This window comes from Salvelinus sp. IW2-2015, linkage group LG17 (genome assembly GCF_002910315.2).
Source record: "Salvelinus sp. IW2-2015 linkage group LG17, ASM291031v2, whole genome shotgun sequence".
NCBI lineage: Eukaryota > Metazoa > Chordata > Actinopteri > Salmoniformes > Salmonidae > Salvelinus > Salvelinus sp. IW2-2015.
This window is the reverse complement of record NC_036857.1, coordinates 24,320,999-24,333,507: the sequence shown is the minus strand read 5'-3', so window position 1 is coordinate 24,333,507 and position 12,509 is coordinate 24,320,999. Positions and strand designations below refer to the sequence as shown.

The 12,509-nt window shown below is 40.9% G+C and overlaps 1 protein-coding gene across 14 annotated transcripts in view; it reads left to right on the top strand.

Moving 5' to 3' along the window:
* Nucleotides 1–7,998, top strand: part of hspg2 (heparan sulfate proteoglycan 2) — a 176,020-nt gene extending 168,022 nt beyond the window's left edge. For 11 of the 14 annotated variants that reach the window (XM_070447994.1, XM_070447993.1, XM_070447992.1 and 8 more), the window contains 7 exons: nt 55–130; nt 276–360; nt 791–865; nt 1,517–1,587; nt 1,793–1,876; nt 2,710–2,813; nt 3,062–7,998. In XM_070447994.1, the coding sequence (XP_070304095.1) occupies nt 55–130; nt 276–360; nt 791–865; nt 1,517–1,587; nt 1,793–1,876; nt 2,710–2,813; nt 3,062–3,234 (668 nt within the window). In that variant the 3' untranslated portion in view covers nt 3,235–7,998. The remainder of the gene's footprint in view (nt 1–54; nt 131–275; nt 361–790; nt 866–1,516; nt 1,588–1,792; nt 1,877–2,709; nt 2,814–3,061) is intronic. The other 3 variants (XM_070447990.1, XM_070447989.1, XM_070447987.1) reach the window with 2 other exon arrangements.
* The last annotated feature ends 4,511 nt before the right edge of the window (nt 7,999–12,509 follow it).

The window sequence follows — 12,509 nt, the reverse complement described above, 5'->3', positions numbered from 1 at the left end:
GGTTCTATTCAGCCTGCTGCCACCTATGTTGTGTTTTCAACTCTGTTTTTATAGATGCCCCCATTGAGTATGCAGCTCAATTCTATGACAACGGTTACCTTGCTCTTCCCAAGACTATCTTCCCCAGAAGGTGAGACAGAGTTTCCCAAGTGGGGAAGGAAGCAACTTTATTTACGCTGTATCAGTTTCCTTCTCTAAAATTGTCACTATTGTAGTGAGGCATTGACGTGGTCTTTGTAGTTTAAAATCTCGCTCTGTGTGTGTGTGTGTTGCAGTGGCCCTGACGCTCCAGAGACCATCGAGATGGAGCTCAAGGTCAACACCTCCTCCAAAGAGGGCCTGATCCTGTGGCAGGGAGTGGTATGTCCTAACCTTGCCACCGTACCCCACCCCACTACGCAGCACTCCTTATCATCCTTACTATCTAATCACATATTTACCAATAACCCACCTTCACAAAATGACCAACCTTTTACACTCACATTAATGATAATGCATTGGATGTGTATATATAGCTTTTCTAAGACTCAAATAGGTTCGCTGACATTCAACTGCTCTTTTCGGTTTGGTTATTAATAATGTTGGCTCTCACTGCTCACTCCTTACTCATTTCATTGAGATTGATGCAACTTACAGACTGGCTGTCGGTTTGGCATGTTGGCTCTGAGCGAGCCATGTCACAGTTCCAGGTCCAGGCATGGTTTGACAGCACTGTTTTGTTTGGCTGCACTGCATGTCGCCTGGTTGACGCTTGGCCTCTCTCACCCGACCCCACTCCCATCTTCCCCAGGAGCCCTTTAATGGAGCTAGCCATTTCCGCAAGATGCATGCTAGTAAAAAGGTATCCACCTCACCAAAACACCTGGTAAATATGGTATATTTCAGGATATGTACTTCACAGGAGGTTGGTGGCACCTTAATTGGGGAGGACGGGCTCAAAGTAATGGCTGGAATGGAATAAATGGCATGATAATCAAACACAAGGTTTCCGTGTGTTTGAGATCATTCACTTAATTCCAGCCATTATTTTGAGCCGTCCTCCCACTCAGCAGCCTCCTGTTATGTACTTCATGTATACAGATTGTGAGAGAATTTGACAGTCTTACACTACTATGGACTACATGTTTTGAAATGTACAACAATCTGGATAAGGCTACTTGGCTCTTGTCTCTGGCTGGAGCAGCCTACTACTTTTAGTTATCAATTCAATCAATCTTTAACTATGTACTATAATATGCACCATGGCTGTGGCAGCTTCAATGCATATTGTTATGTTGCATGTAACTTAGTTTGTTCTGTACTACCAAAAGGAGCTTGATTCAGGTTTGTGATCAAAGTTTGAATGGGTATAAAAAATATATTTGTATGTATCTTATACAATACAGGCAACTCCACAAGTCTTAATAACAGAGAATCTGTGGACTCAGTAAATTAAAAAAATCCATTATGTTTTTAATATATCATTATACTGTTATAACTTCCCTTTAATGTGTCACCTAAACAACTTTATTTCCAGGAACTTGGAGATCAAGGCAAGGGCAAGGACTTTATAAGTCTTGGTCTGCAAAATGGACACTTAGTCTTCAGGTAAGAAAGCATCACTGTCATGACTGTTTTTCTTTTTGATTATTGTGGTTTCCTAAGGAATATGCCATGCTTACGGTTCGTATATAACTGATTGGTAAAGTGTTGTTGGCACCAGTCCTAAATAAGCACATAGCTTCTCAGTCTCCTGTATGTAGTCCTACTGTAGTAGTAATGCTACTGTTGCATGTTCCCTGTCTGTCCACAGCTACCAGCTGGGCAGTGGAGAGTCTCAGATACAGTCCAGAGAGCCCATCAATGATGGCAGATGGCACAAGGTCACTGCTGTGAGGTAATGTACCATGCGTGACCTTCTACTCATGTTCTGTTACACCTCCTATTATCAGTACCTCCGGGATTCCGCCATTCTGCGATCGCAATATTTTGGGATAAATCAACAATTCTCTGAATATAATACGAGGGCTTGCATATTTCACCAATCACCGCACTATTTCCGCTTAAAACAGTGAAATCATCGCAATATTATCAAATTAATCTGAGCAATCCCCACAGTAGAAAAAAGAGGGCTCGTGTAACGGATGTGAAATGGCTAGCTAGTTAGCGGGTACGCGCTAATAGCGTTTCAATCAGTTACGTCACTTGCTCTGAAACCTAGAAGTAGAGTTGCCCCTTGCTCTGCAAGGGCCGCGGCCTTTGTGGAGCGATGGGTAACGATGCTTCGTGGGCGACCGTTGTTGATGTGTGCAGAGGGTCCCTGGTTCGCGCCCGAGGTCGGGGCGAGGGGACGTACTAAAGTTATACTGTTACACTCACAATTTCAACCAATCACCACACATTTACCGCATAATATAGTTCAATCAAGCCAGACGTCAACAAACGTTTTCCCTCGTCAGCACATTTTCATGACAAATGTTGCCATGCAAAATCTGAATTGCTTCAGCAAAATCAAGTATTTTTGCCTGCAAATATGTCTTTTTTTTACCTTTCATTTTTCACCTCTTGTTCCACAGTGTCTTTAAAAATGTATTTCTAATGTCATTGATGGATCTATTTTTAATAGATTTTTGGTAGGGGTGTATTTTCTCAATGAATGGACTCTGTGCTTTGTGACAAAGTGTTTTGATCATACGAGTAAGGGAAGTTTTCTTCTGTGTGTGTGATCAGAACTGGTAAACAGGGATATATTCAGATAGACGGAGCAACCATTCAACGAGGACAATCACAAGGCAAAAGCATCATGGTGAACACCAAAGGCAACGTATACCTGGGTACGTCTCCCTCCTGTTGGGAAAATCTCAAGTATTATATTTCAAAGTCTCCAAAGAGTAGAGAAATACAGTACCTTAAATATCCTGTTGGGAATGTGAACTTTACCCTTTCCCAAAGTGTCTAAATAGTACAAAAGTACAGTGTCCAAAATCTATAGGGAAATGACTGACTAAAAGAGGTGATATTATGTCTTCTCTAAGGACATGCACTGAGGCTGTGTGTGTGTGTGCTCATGTGTCTGTTACAGGGGGAGCCCCAGATATATCTGCGATGACGGGAGGGAAGTTCTCCTCGGGGCTCACAGGCTGTGTGAGGAACCTGTCTCTGATGAACGCCCGGCCGGGAGATCAGCCAGCCAGACCCATCGAGCTGCAGGCCGCCGCAGAGAATGGCATCAACGTTGGGCGTTGCTCCTCATAGACCTATAGCAGCCCCCACCCACACACACACACACCCAGAGACTATGGAGACAAGATACAATCAGACTCACAGAGAGATTTACCCACATACATACATACAGTCAGTTTGAAAAAAACATGGTGCTTTGCTGCTACCCAAAACAAAGCTACACAACAAAATTATATTTTGCTCTCTGTGCATTGAACCAAAAAAAAGTGAACAAATACTAACAAGTCTTCACTTCCTTAGTGTTGTATTCTCAATGAAGGACACAGGAGATCCAGTACAGTTTTCATACTCCCAGCAGTAGCTTTTAGTCATGAGAAAGAGTAAAATGCCATAGGCCTTCTACAAGGGATCAGATCCTATGGAGTTGGAGATGTTTTTACAGCACTGAATTTTTATTTATATACATATAAATATATATTATATATTTGTGGGGGCAACATGCGAACTAACCATAACTGCTCTTTGTCCTAGAGTTGATTTTGGGTTCTAATACTGTGTGTCCAGGGCTTTTTTATAGGGCCTAGTTGTGTTATTACTTGCAGACATTAAAGCCTTCTTTCTTCACTTCTGTAGGGGAAATTTAGCGGTGAGCATGCTTACAGACTTGTTACACTATTGGGAAAGGGGTCACGGAGGTCACGGCACAAAGCAGCATCAAGACACATCTCAGGGAAGACAGGATTTAAAAACAGACAGTACTGGTGCTTTTCTATTCTGCCAAATCGTTTCTGATCTGTTTCTGAAATCACTTGCCTTCCCACACCTAGCATGGTTGCCTTTTTTTGTGTCTGTAAAACTTTTTTTTACTTGGTGCTATTAATTTAGACATGGAAATACAGCCCACTAGTGGTTATTTGTCTGTCTCCTTATAATAATGTAGTACATGTGTTTCTTCATTTCTACATTTGAAAGAATATCAGTGGAAAACACATGCTACACGTGCCTATTTTCTTTCACCTCTCCTGAGGTTGGGGAGGTTGTGTTGTTCTCCAGATATGCATGAGATCTGAGGTTTATTTTAGTATTAGCTGAAATCTTCATCGTTTAAGTGTCTCCTCCAACGTCCTATTTGATTGAGTAGATCTCAAAAGACGTCAAGGTGTTTTAAAGAATGAATGGCGATTTGTATTTTGACGTTTTTTTATTATGAGTGGTTCTGAGAATTCTAAGACATTTTGTCATTTTACTTCTGCAGTCAGTCATGTGGCAACTATCTGCCAGTCAGGTAAAATATCAGTTTAGTCTGGGTGTGTGTGAGTGGCTACATGTGTAATTAAAAGTTCAGTATGTGTTGCCCCTCAACCCCCACCCTCTCTTTAAACCCCTATAAGATGTTTGTGTATGAACTGTATATGTGTACTGAAAGCGTGTGTGAACTGTGTACTGTTACTGTATGTGTGTGTACTAAATGTGAGTCTCGCCATCTAAATCCTCAGGAGGGTCACCGCAGAACTGCCTCAAGATGTTCCTCAGTCAGTTTCAGGTTCAGTAGCAACTAGCCTTAGTTACGGTCTTATAGAACTAACAAGTCTGATATTGAACTCTTAACAGCTGCATCATTTTGTTAGCTGTTGTACCTAACACTGTATGGAAGCACATTCATGCCAAAATAATTTTTATTGGGGTAGACATATTGGAGGGAGACTAACAGACACACAGCAGTCAGAGTAGATTACTTTAGGAGAAAGCAGTTGAAACCTCCCTGGTGGGGTGCTCGCTAGCTGTGACCTATGTAGCTCCAATGAGCATGCTCGCCCACACTGGTTTACCTCATGACAAATATGGCATCAAAATTCACATCACGAGGTTCACAAACTTTTCACTTTTTGTAATCTTAAGATTATGTTGATTAATATTCTGAAAATGAGCACCATCAGTTAACTTAAAGTTGCTTCATTTTTATTTATATTTGTTTCTTTCTTTTAAAATGTTTTATCTTCATTTCAGGCTTGATTCTGCTGTTGTAGAGCAATCAGAAAAGCTTGGCATAATTTTCTTGGGTTATTGTGTATTGCCTCCCCACATCCCCCTGTTCCCTTCATGTTTGGTTTTAATACCTTTCCTCCATGAGTGTCTTGCCCCACTGGCGTTCCCACCATGACCCCTCAGTCCATACAGTCTCAGTGGAGTGTCTGTGCAACAACTGTGGTAACCAACAGTAACATCAGCCTGAGAAGGGGTTGTCAACTGGTTTGTGCTAGAGCTAAATGGATGTGTACTTTGTGTATCTCTACATCTACAGTTAAAGTCGGAAGTTTACATACACTTAGGTTGGAGTCATTAAAACTAGTTTTTCAACCACTCCGCAAATTTCTTGTTAACTAACTATAGTTTTGCCAAGTCGGTTAGGACATCTACTTTGTGCGTGACACAATACATTTTTCCAACAATTGTTTACAGACAGATTATTTCACTTATAATTCACTGTATCACAATTCCAGTGGGTCAGAAGTTTACATACATTAAGTTGACTGTGCCTTTAAACAGCTTGGAAAATTCCAGAAAATGATGTCATGGCTTTAGAAGCTTCTGATAGGCTAATTCACATAATTTGAGTCAATTGGAGGTGTACTTGTGACTGTATTTCAAGGCCTACCTTCAAACTCAGTGCCTCTTTGCTTGACATCATGGGGAAATCAGCCAAGACAAAAAAATTGTAGACCTCCACAAGTCTGGTTCATCCTTGGGAGCAATTTCCAAACGCCTGAATGTACCACGTTCATCTGTACAAACAATAGTATGCAAGTATAAACTCCATGGGACCACGCAGCCGTCATACCGCTCAGGAAGAAGACGCGTTCTGTCTCCTAGAGATGAACGTACTGTGGTGCGAAAAGTGCAAATCAACCTTGTGAAGATGCTGGAGGAAGCGGTTACAAAATTATCTATATCCACAGTAAAACGAGTCCTATATCGACATAACCTGAAAGGCCGCTCAGCAAGGAAGAAGCCACTGCTCCAAAACCTCCATAAAAAAGCCAGACTACGGTTTGCAACTGCACATGGGGACAAAGATCGCACTTTTTGAATGTCCTCTGATGAAACAAAAATAGAACTTTTTGGCCATAATGACCATTCTTGTGTTTGGAGGAAAAAGGGGGAAGCTTGCAAGCCGAAGAACACCATCCCAACCGTGAAGCACGGGGGTGGTAGCATCATGTTGTGGGGGTGCTTTGCACTTCACAAAATAGATGGCATCATGAAGAAAATTATGTGGATATATTGAAGCAACATCTCAAGACATCAGTCAGGAAGTTTAAGCTTGGTCGCAAATGAGTCTTCCAAATGGACAATGACCCCATGCATACTTCCAAAGTTGTGGCAAAACAGCTTAAGGACAACAAAGTCAAGGTATTGGAGTGGCCATCACAAAGCCCTGACCTCAATCCTATAGAAAATGTGTGGGCAGAACTGAAAAAGCGTGTGCGAGCATGGAGGCCTACAAACCTGACTCAGTTACACCAGCTCTGTCAGGAGGAATGGGTCAAAATTCACCCAATTTATTGTGGGAAGCTTGTGGAAGGCTACTCAAAACATTTGAAGGCTACCCACAACAATTTAAAGGCAATGCTACCAAATACTAATTGAGTGTATGTAAACGTTCTACCCACTGGGAATGTGATGAAAGAAATAAAAGCTGAACTAAATCATTCTCTCTACTATTATTCTGACATTTCACATTCTTAAAATAAAGTGGTGATCCTAACTGAYCTAAGACAGGGAAATTTTACTAGGATTAAATGTCAGGAATTGTGAAAAACTGAGTTTAAATGTATTTGGCTAAGGTGTATGTAAACTTCTGACTTTAACTGTATATACAGTATGGCTCTGGAATGGGCTATCAGATTAGATTACAAAATTGAGGATCAGGCTCAGCTATTGTATGTTACACTCTTTGAATGAGGTACCATTACTCATTGGGAATGTTAGTGTGTTAATTGCGGAGTTGTGGCCAAAACACAGAATAAACACAGATGAGAAACTGTCATACAAATCACAAATCATGAATACATTGAAAGCCCTATATGTGTGGTCTTAATCATAAAATATACCTGGGTATGAATGATGTACTGATTATTTATGAAGTAAATATGGGCGCTTTCATCATTGAAGATATTATTTAACCTTTTTTGAAATGGTTAACATTGTCTGTTTCATTTTTAGATTAAAGGCAAATGTTGAAGAAGAGTGTCACAACATTCTAGTGAATGGAAGTGTACTACACAATGTTATTGTCCATTGGGTGATAATGCTCGTGTTTCTGACTGTACCATTTCCAGTGTTGGAAGGAAGGACTCTCCCCCTTCCCAAGTGTTTCTTTATTAAAACAACATTCATGTGCTATTTATAATCTTGTGAGTTGTATTCTTTTGCCAGTCATATAATTGTTTTACCTAGTTGTGTTCTTTTGCCAGTCGTTATTTTTTAAGTAGTTGTATTTTTTTCTCAGTCATATTATTGTTGTTATATACTTATTTTGAAGCTGTAGACAGTTGCAGCCATACAGTATTTGCGGTTGTTTATTTCCCATATATTCCTCTTTAATAATTCACTTATAGTTATCGTGTGCTCCAGTCCTAGGACATTCTGGAAATTATACGATCGTTACCCTTAGATCCAGGCTGTATCACATCTGGCTGTGATTGGGAGTCCCATAGGGCTGCGCACAATTGGCCCAGCGTCGTCCGGTTTTGGCCGGAGTAGGCCGTCATTGTAAATAAGAATTTGTTCTTAACTGACTTGCCTGGTTAAATAAAAAAATTATAAACAATTAAATTGCCTTTTTATTTGCTTTTCATCTGTATTGGTCAGCCCTTTACACAGGAGAGACCTGAGAAAGTGAGGATGATTTCTCTATTACCAGGCCTATTGACAAAGTCCAATGTTTCCCATGGAAGTTACACCAAAATCAGGTTTCTGACATGGATATCATCAAAGGCATAATCTCTTAATGTATATGATGAGTATCAGATTAGGCTAAATGTTAGGCTAAATGTTTATATACTGTAATAAGTCACAATGATAGCATTTGAAAATGCTATTTTATTTTATTTATTTTCTGCTTTGCTCACCCGCATTACATTAATGTTACATTGCAAGCATGGATGGGGAATTATCCCAACAAATATAGGTTTCCCATGAAACACAAGCCAAATACAAACATGTAAAAATATTTCATACAGAATAGAAGTTCTTGCATTAAGTCAAATAGTAGTGTTAGAGCCATTTTGGATGTGGAACAAAAATGTATTTAAAGATATTTGATTGATTTGTTATTTTAATCGAAATGTATTGAAATTGTATAGACATTATGGTAATTGAAACTCCCTTATTGTTTTGACACCTAGTGGCCTATTGTGGGTTTGCCTGTAGAGTGGCATATTAGTAAAGATGGCGTCAGGAACAACAGTTAGGACAGGTGTACAGCCTGATAGGAATAGGAAGACGCCATATAGACAACAACAAAATAAAAAGTTTCTTTGGGACTATTTTACTTTTTACCATTCATCAACCTTGGAATCTGTGTGGTAACTGGGAAATCGTATTGTGAGTAATACATATAATTTAACTGCAATCAAAAACTCTTATTTAAGTATACACCGAGTCACTGGTGTTGATCGACCGTGTCTTTCAATAATGTTTATTCATAGGACTGATTGGAAACTTTACCGGTAATAGCAGGTACCATATCTTTTGCATCTAGTATTTTATGACATCGTCAATCTTCACTCGATACCCAACACGATAATAAACTACACTGAGGAGTATTGTATCCCTATGACCTGATTTCAGATGTTAATAGTCAGTATTGGCCAGTATCCAATATATATTTTTACTGGTACTATTGTGTCTTAATCTGTACCCACTCTATTCACACCTGAGTATATTCACTTACAGTTAATGTTCTATTTGTTGCACAATGTGCAGCTACAATTCAAAAGAAAGTTAGAGTCTATTTTGTAGCAAACCTGTACAGATACAGTCACATCCACATACATGCATTAAAGGTCCAATATAGCCATTTATCTCAATATAAAATCATTTCTGGCTAACAGTTAAGTATCTTATTGTGATCAATTAAAATTTTCAAAAAGAAATAGCTTCTTAGCAAAGAGCACTTTCTCAAGCAAATATTTTCCTAGGACTGTCTGGAATTGGTCTGAGTGGGGAGGGGGAAACTGAAAATGTGCTGTTATTGGCAGAGAGGTTTCAAACTCTCTTATTGGTCCATTAACTAACTCCATCCCACCAAAACAGGTCGAAATTTCAGGCTGTCTTTTCAAACAGCTTTTACACTAAAAGGGCATTATCATAATTTTCACAATATTCCAACCTCGAAGTGTGGAAATATACACTGAGTGTACAAAACATTAAGAACACCTCTTTCCATGACATAGACTGACCAGGTGAATACAGGTGAAAGCTATGATCCCTTACTGATGTCACTTGTTAATAAATCCACTTCAATCAGTGTAGATGAAGGGAAAGACAGGTTAAACAATGATTTTTAAGCCTTGACACAATTGAGGAATGGATTGTGTGTGTGCCATTCACAGGTTGAATGCAATGCAACTCAATATTAGGAAGGTGTTCTTAATGTTTTGTTCATTACATATGACAGAAACACTCACACTGCACATGTTCAAGCCATGATATGTGCGAGGACTACATGTGGTGTGCATTTGTTTTTGGCGCATGTGTACATGCATACATGTGCACATACACACAGTGGTGGAAAAAGTACCCAGTTGTCATACTTCAGTAAAAATAAAGATGCCTTAAAAGTGAAAGTTACCCAGTAAAATAAGACTTGAGTAAAAGTCTACAATTATTTGGTTTTAAATGTACTTAAGTATCAAAAGTAAATGTACTCACTAAAATATACTTAAGTATTGAAAGTAAAAGTATAAATAATTTCAAGTTCCTTATATTAAGCAAACCAGACAGCACAATTTTCTTGTTTTTTTTATTTACGGGTTACTAGCTAGGTTGCATGGGCTACATGTCCCCCACTTCCCTCTCACATGCCACACATTCACTCACACTCGGCTTTAATTTGCTAGTCAGCCTACTTGAGCCTCATCATTTACTTTTGACAGACGCTCTTGTCCAGAGCGATATACAGTAGTGAGTGCAGACATTTTTCATACTGATTCCCTGTGGGAATAAAACCCGCAACCCTGACGTTGCAAGCGCCATGCTTGCAGGTGTCAAAAAGTAGTCGCCAGCAAGCGCCATGCTTGCAGGTGTCAAAAAGTAGTCGCCAGCAAGCGCCATGCTTGCAGGTGTCAAAAAGTAGTCGCCAATAAGTTGACCGATCGTCTGAACCAGCTCCTACGACTTGAAGGATCTGAGCCTGAGCTTGGAGAGAAGTGAGGGAGAGGCTGAAAGCTGTGGCTATAAACAAACAAGCTAACTTTACTTGGTGTGGCGGCAGTTCGGAACAGATGTGCTGTGATTAGGTCAGAGATGGTAGGAGATAGTGATGGAGGTCGAAAGTGAAGCGAGTATGGAGCATTGTGGTACAAATAAAGGGGGGAGTAGGTGAGACAACAATAGCTGGAGAGAAAGGGATTAGAGATTTGAAGGGGAGCGAGAGGTCTATGGAGGCAGAGAGGAGGCAGAAAATGAAGTTTTAGGAGAGCAACATACTTTCCAACGCTGGAGGTAGAAAATGCAGAGGAAGGGCAAGATAAGTCGCGAGGGGAGCATGGAGGTGAGGAGCAGCATAAAATGATTCTGAAGTTTAGGGAGGAAGGGGAAGTTGGGGTGATGAGTCCGATAAGGTTGACTGCTGTGATAAAAGAGTTGATTGTGGAAGTTGTCAATGCTAAAGTGTTAAGAGATGGGAGCTTGTTGGTGTTCTGTAAAGACATGGCAAAGAGGGAAAAAGCTCTCAGAGTGAAGCAAATAGTTAAGTGTACGGTGGTGTGTAGCAGCTGGACTGATCAAGCAGGGAAGCAGTGGATTAAAGGGGTGATAACAGGAGGGCCTGTGAGTGTCAGCAGTAAAGAGATAAGCAACAATTTGAGAGGAGGTGTTCTAGTGGATGTTCAAGATTGCAAGCAACAAGGGGTGGAGTTAGGGTAGATAGCCTGTCTGTCCTGTTACACTTCAAGCAACGTGTACTGACAAATAAAGTAACCATAGGATATATGAGTTATTATGTAAGGACTTATGTACCGAAGCCTTTAAGATGTTATAACTGCCAGAGGTTTGGGCATGTGGCAACAGCCTGTAAAGAGAAAAAGAGAGGTGTAAGGTGTGGAGAGGAGCATGCGAAAGGGAAGTGTGGTGATGGTGTACAACCAAAGTGCTGCAGCTGTGGGGGTGTTCATAGTGTGGCATATCGTGGGTGTGAGGCTATGAAGCAGACAGTGGAGGTGCAACAAGTGAGAGTGGAGAGAAGGGTGTCATGCTGAGGCAGTGAGGGTGGTCCAGGTCCAGGGAGTTACAGGTTCAAGGGAGAGAGGGTTAGGAGCATCTTAACCGAGGATTACGGGGCAGGTGGTAGGCGATATGGTATGCATAGATAAGAGAAAGCTGATGACGTTCATAGCAAGGGCTATCAATAGCACAGCTAAAGTAGAGTCTAAAACAGAGAGGATTCAGCTAATAGTGAAAGCTGCTGGGAGACGTCTGAGTATGACAGGGTTGACATGGGAAGAGGTTTGAGATTACCTCAATCAGCCGAGGGTGGAGTCATGTATTACTGGATCTTAGTTATGGTGGTAGTACTACAGTGGAATGGTCGAAGCTTTTGGAAGGGCAAAGCAGGAAATAGCTCGGGTGGATATGAAAGGGGATGTGGATAGTATGAATAACTGGGTGAGAACAGCGTTAGTGGGGGCAGCTACTGAGGCTATACCTAAGAGTTCATGGAGGAGGAGGAAAGCAGTTCCATGGTGGACGGAGGAGTCTGGGGAAATGGTGAGGAGCAGGAACAGAGCATTTAGAGTACTGACAAGGACGCATAACTTCCAACATCTGATTCAGTATAAGCAGGCCCAGGCCCTGGTGAGGAGAACTATCCACCAGGAAAAGAGGTAATGTTGGCGTCGGTTCTGTGACACCATTGGAAGGGCGACACCAGTGGGAGAAGTGTAGGGGATGAGTGGGGTCAGAAGGGAGTGGGATTTTCCAGTGTTGACGAGTGGGAAAGATGTGGCTGTAACAGATGAGAAGGCAGAGATAATGGCCAAAGTGTTTGTCCAAGTACATCGTTTTTTTTTACCCAATTTCGAAGTATCCAATTGATAGTAGTTACTGTCTTGTCTCATCGCTGC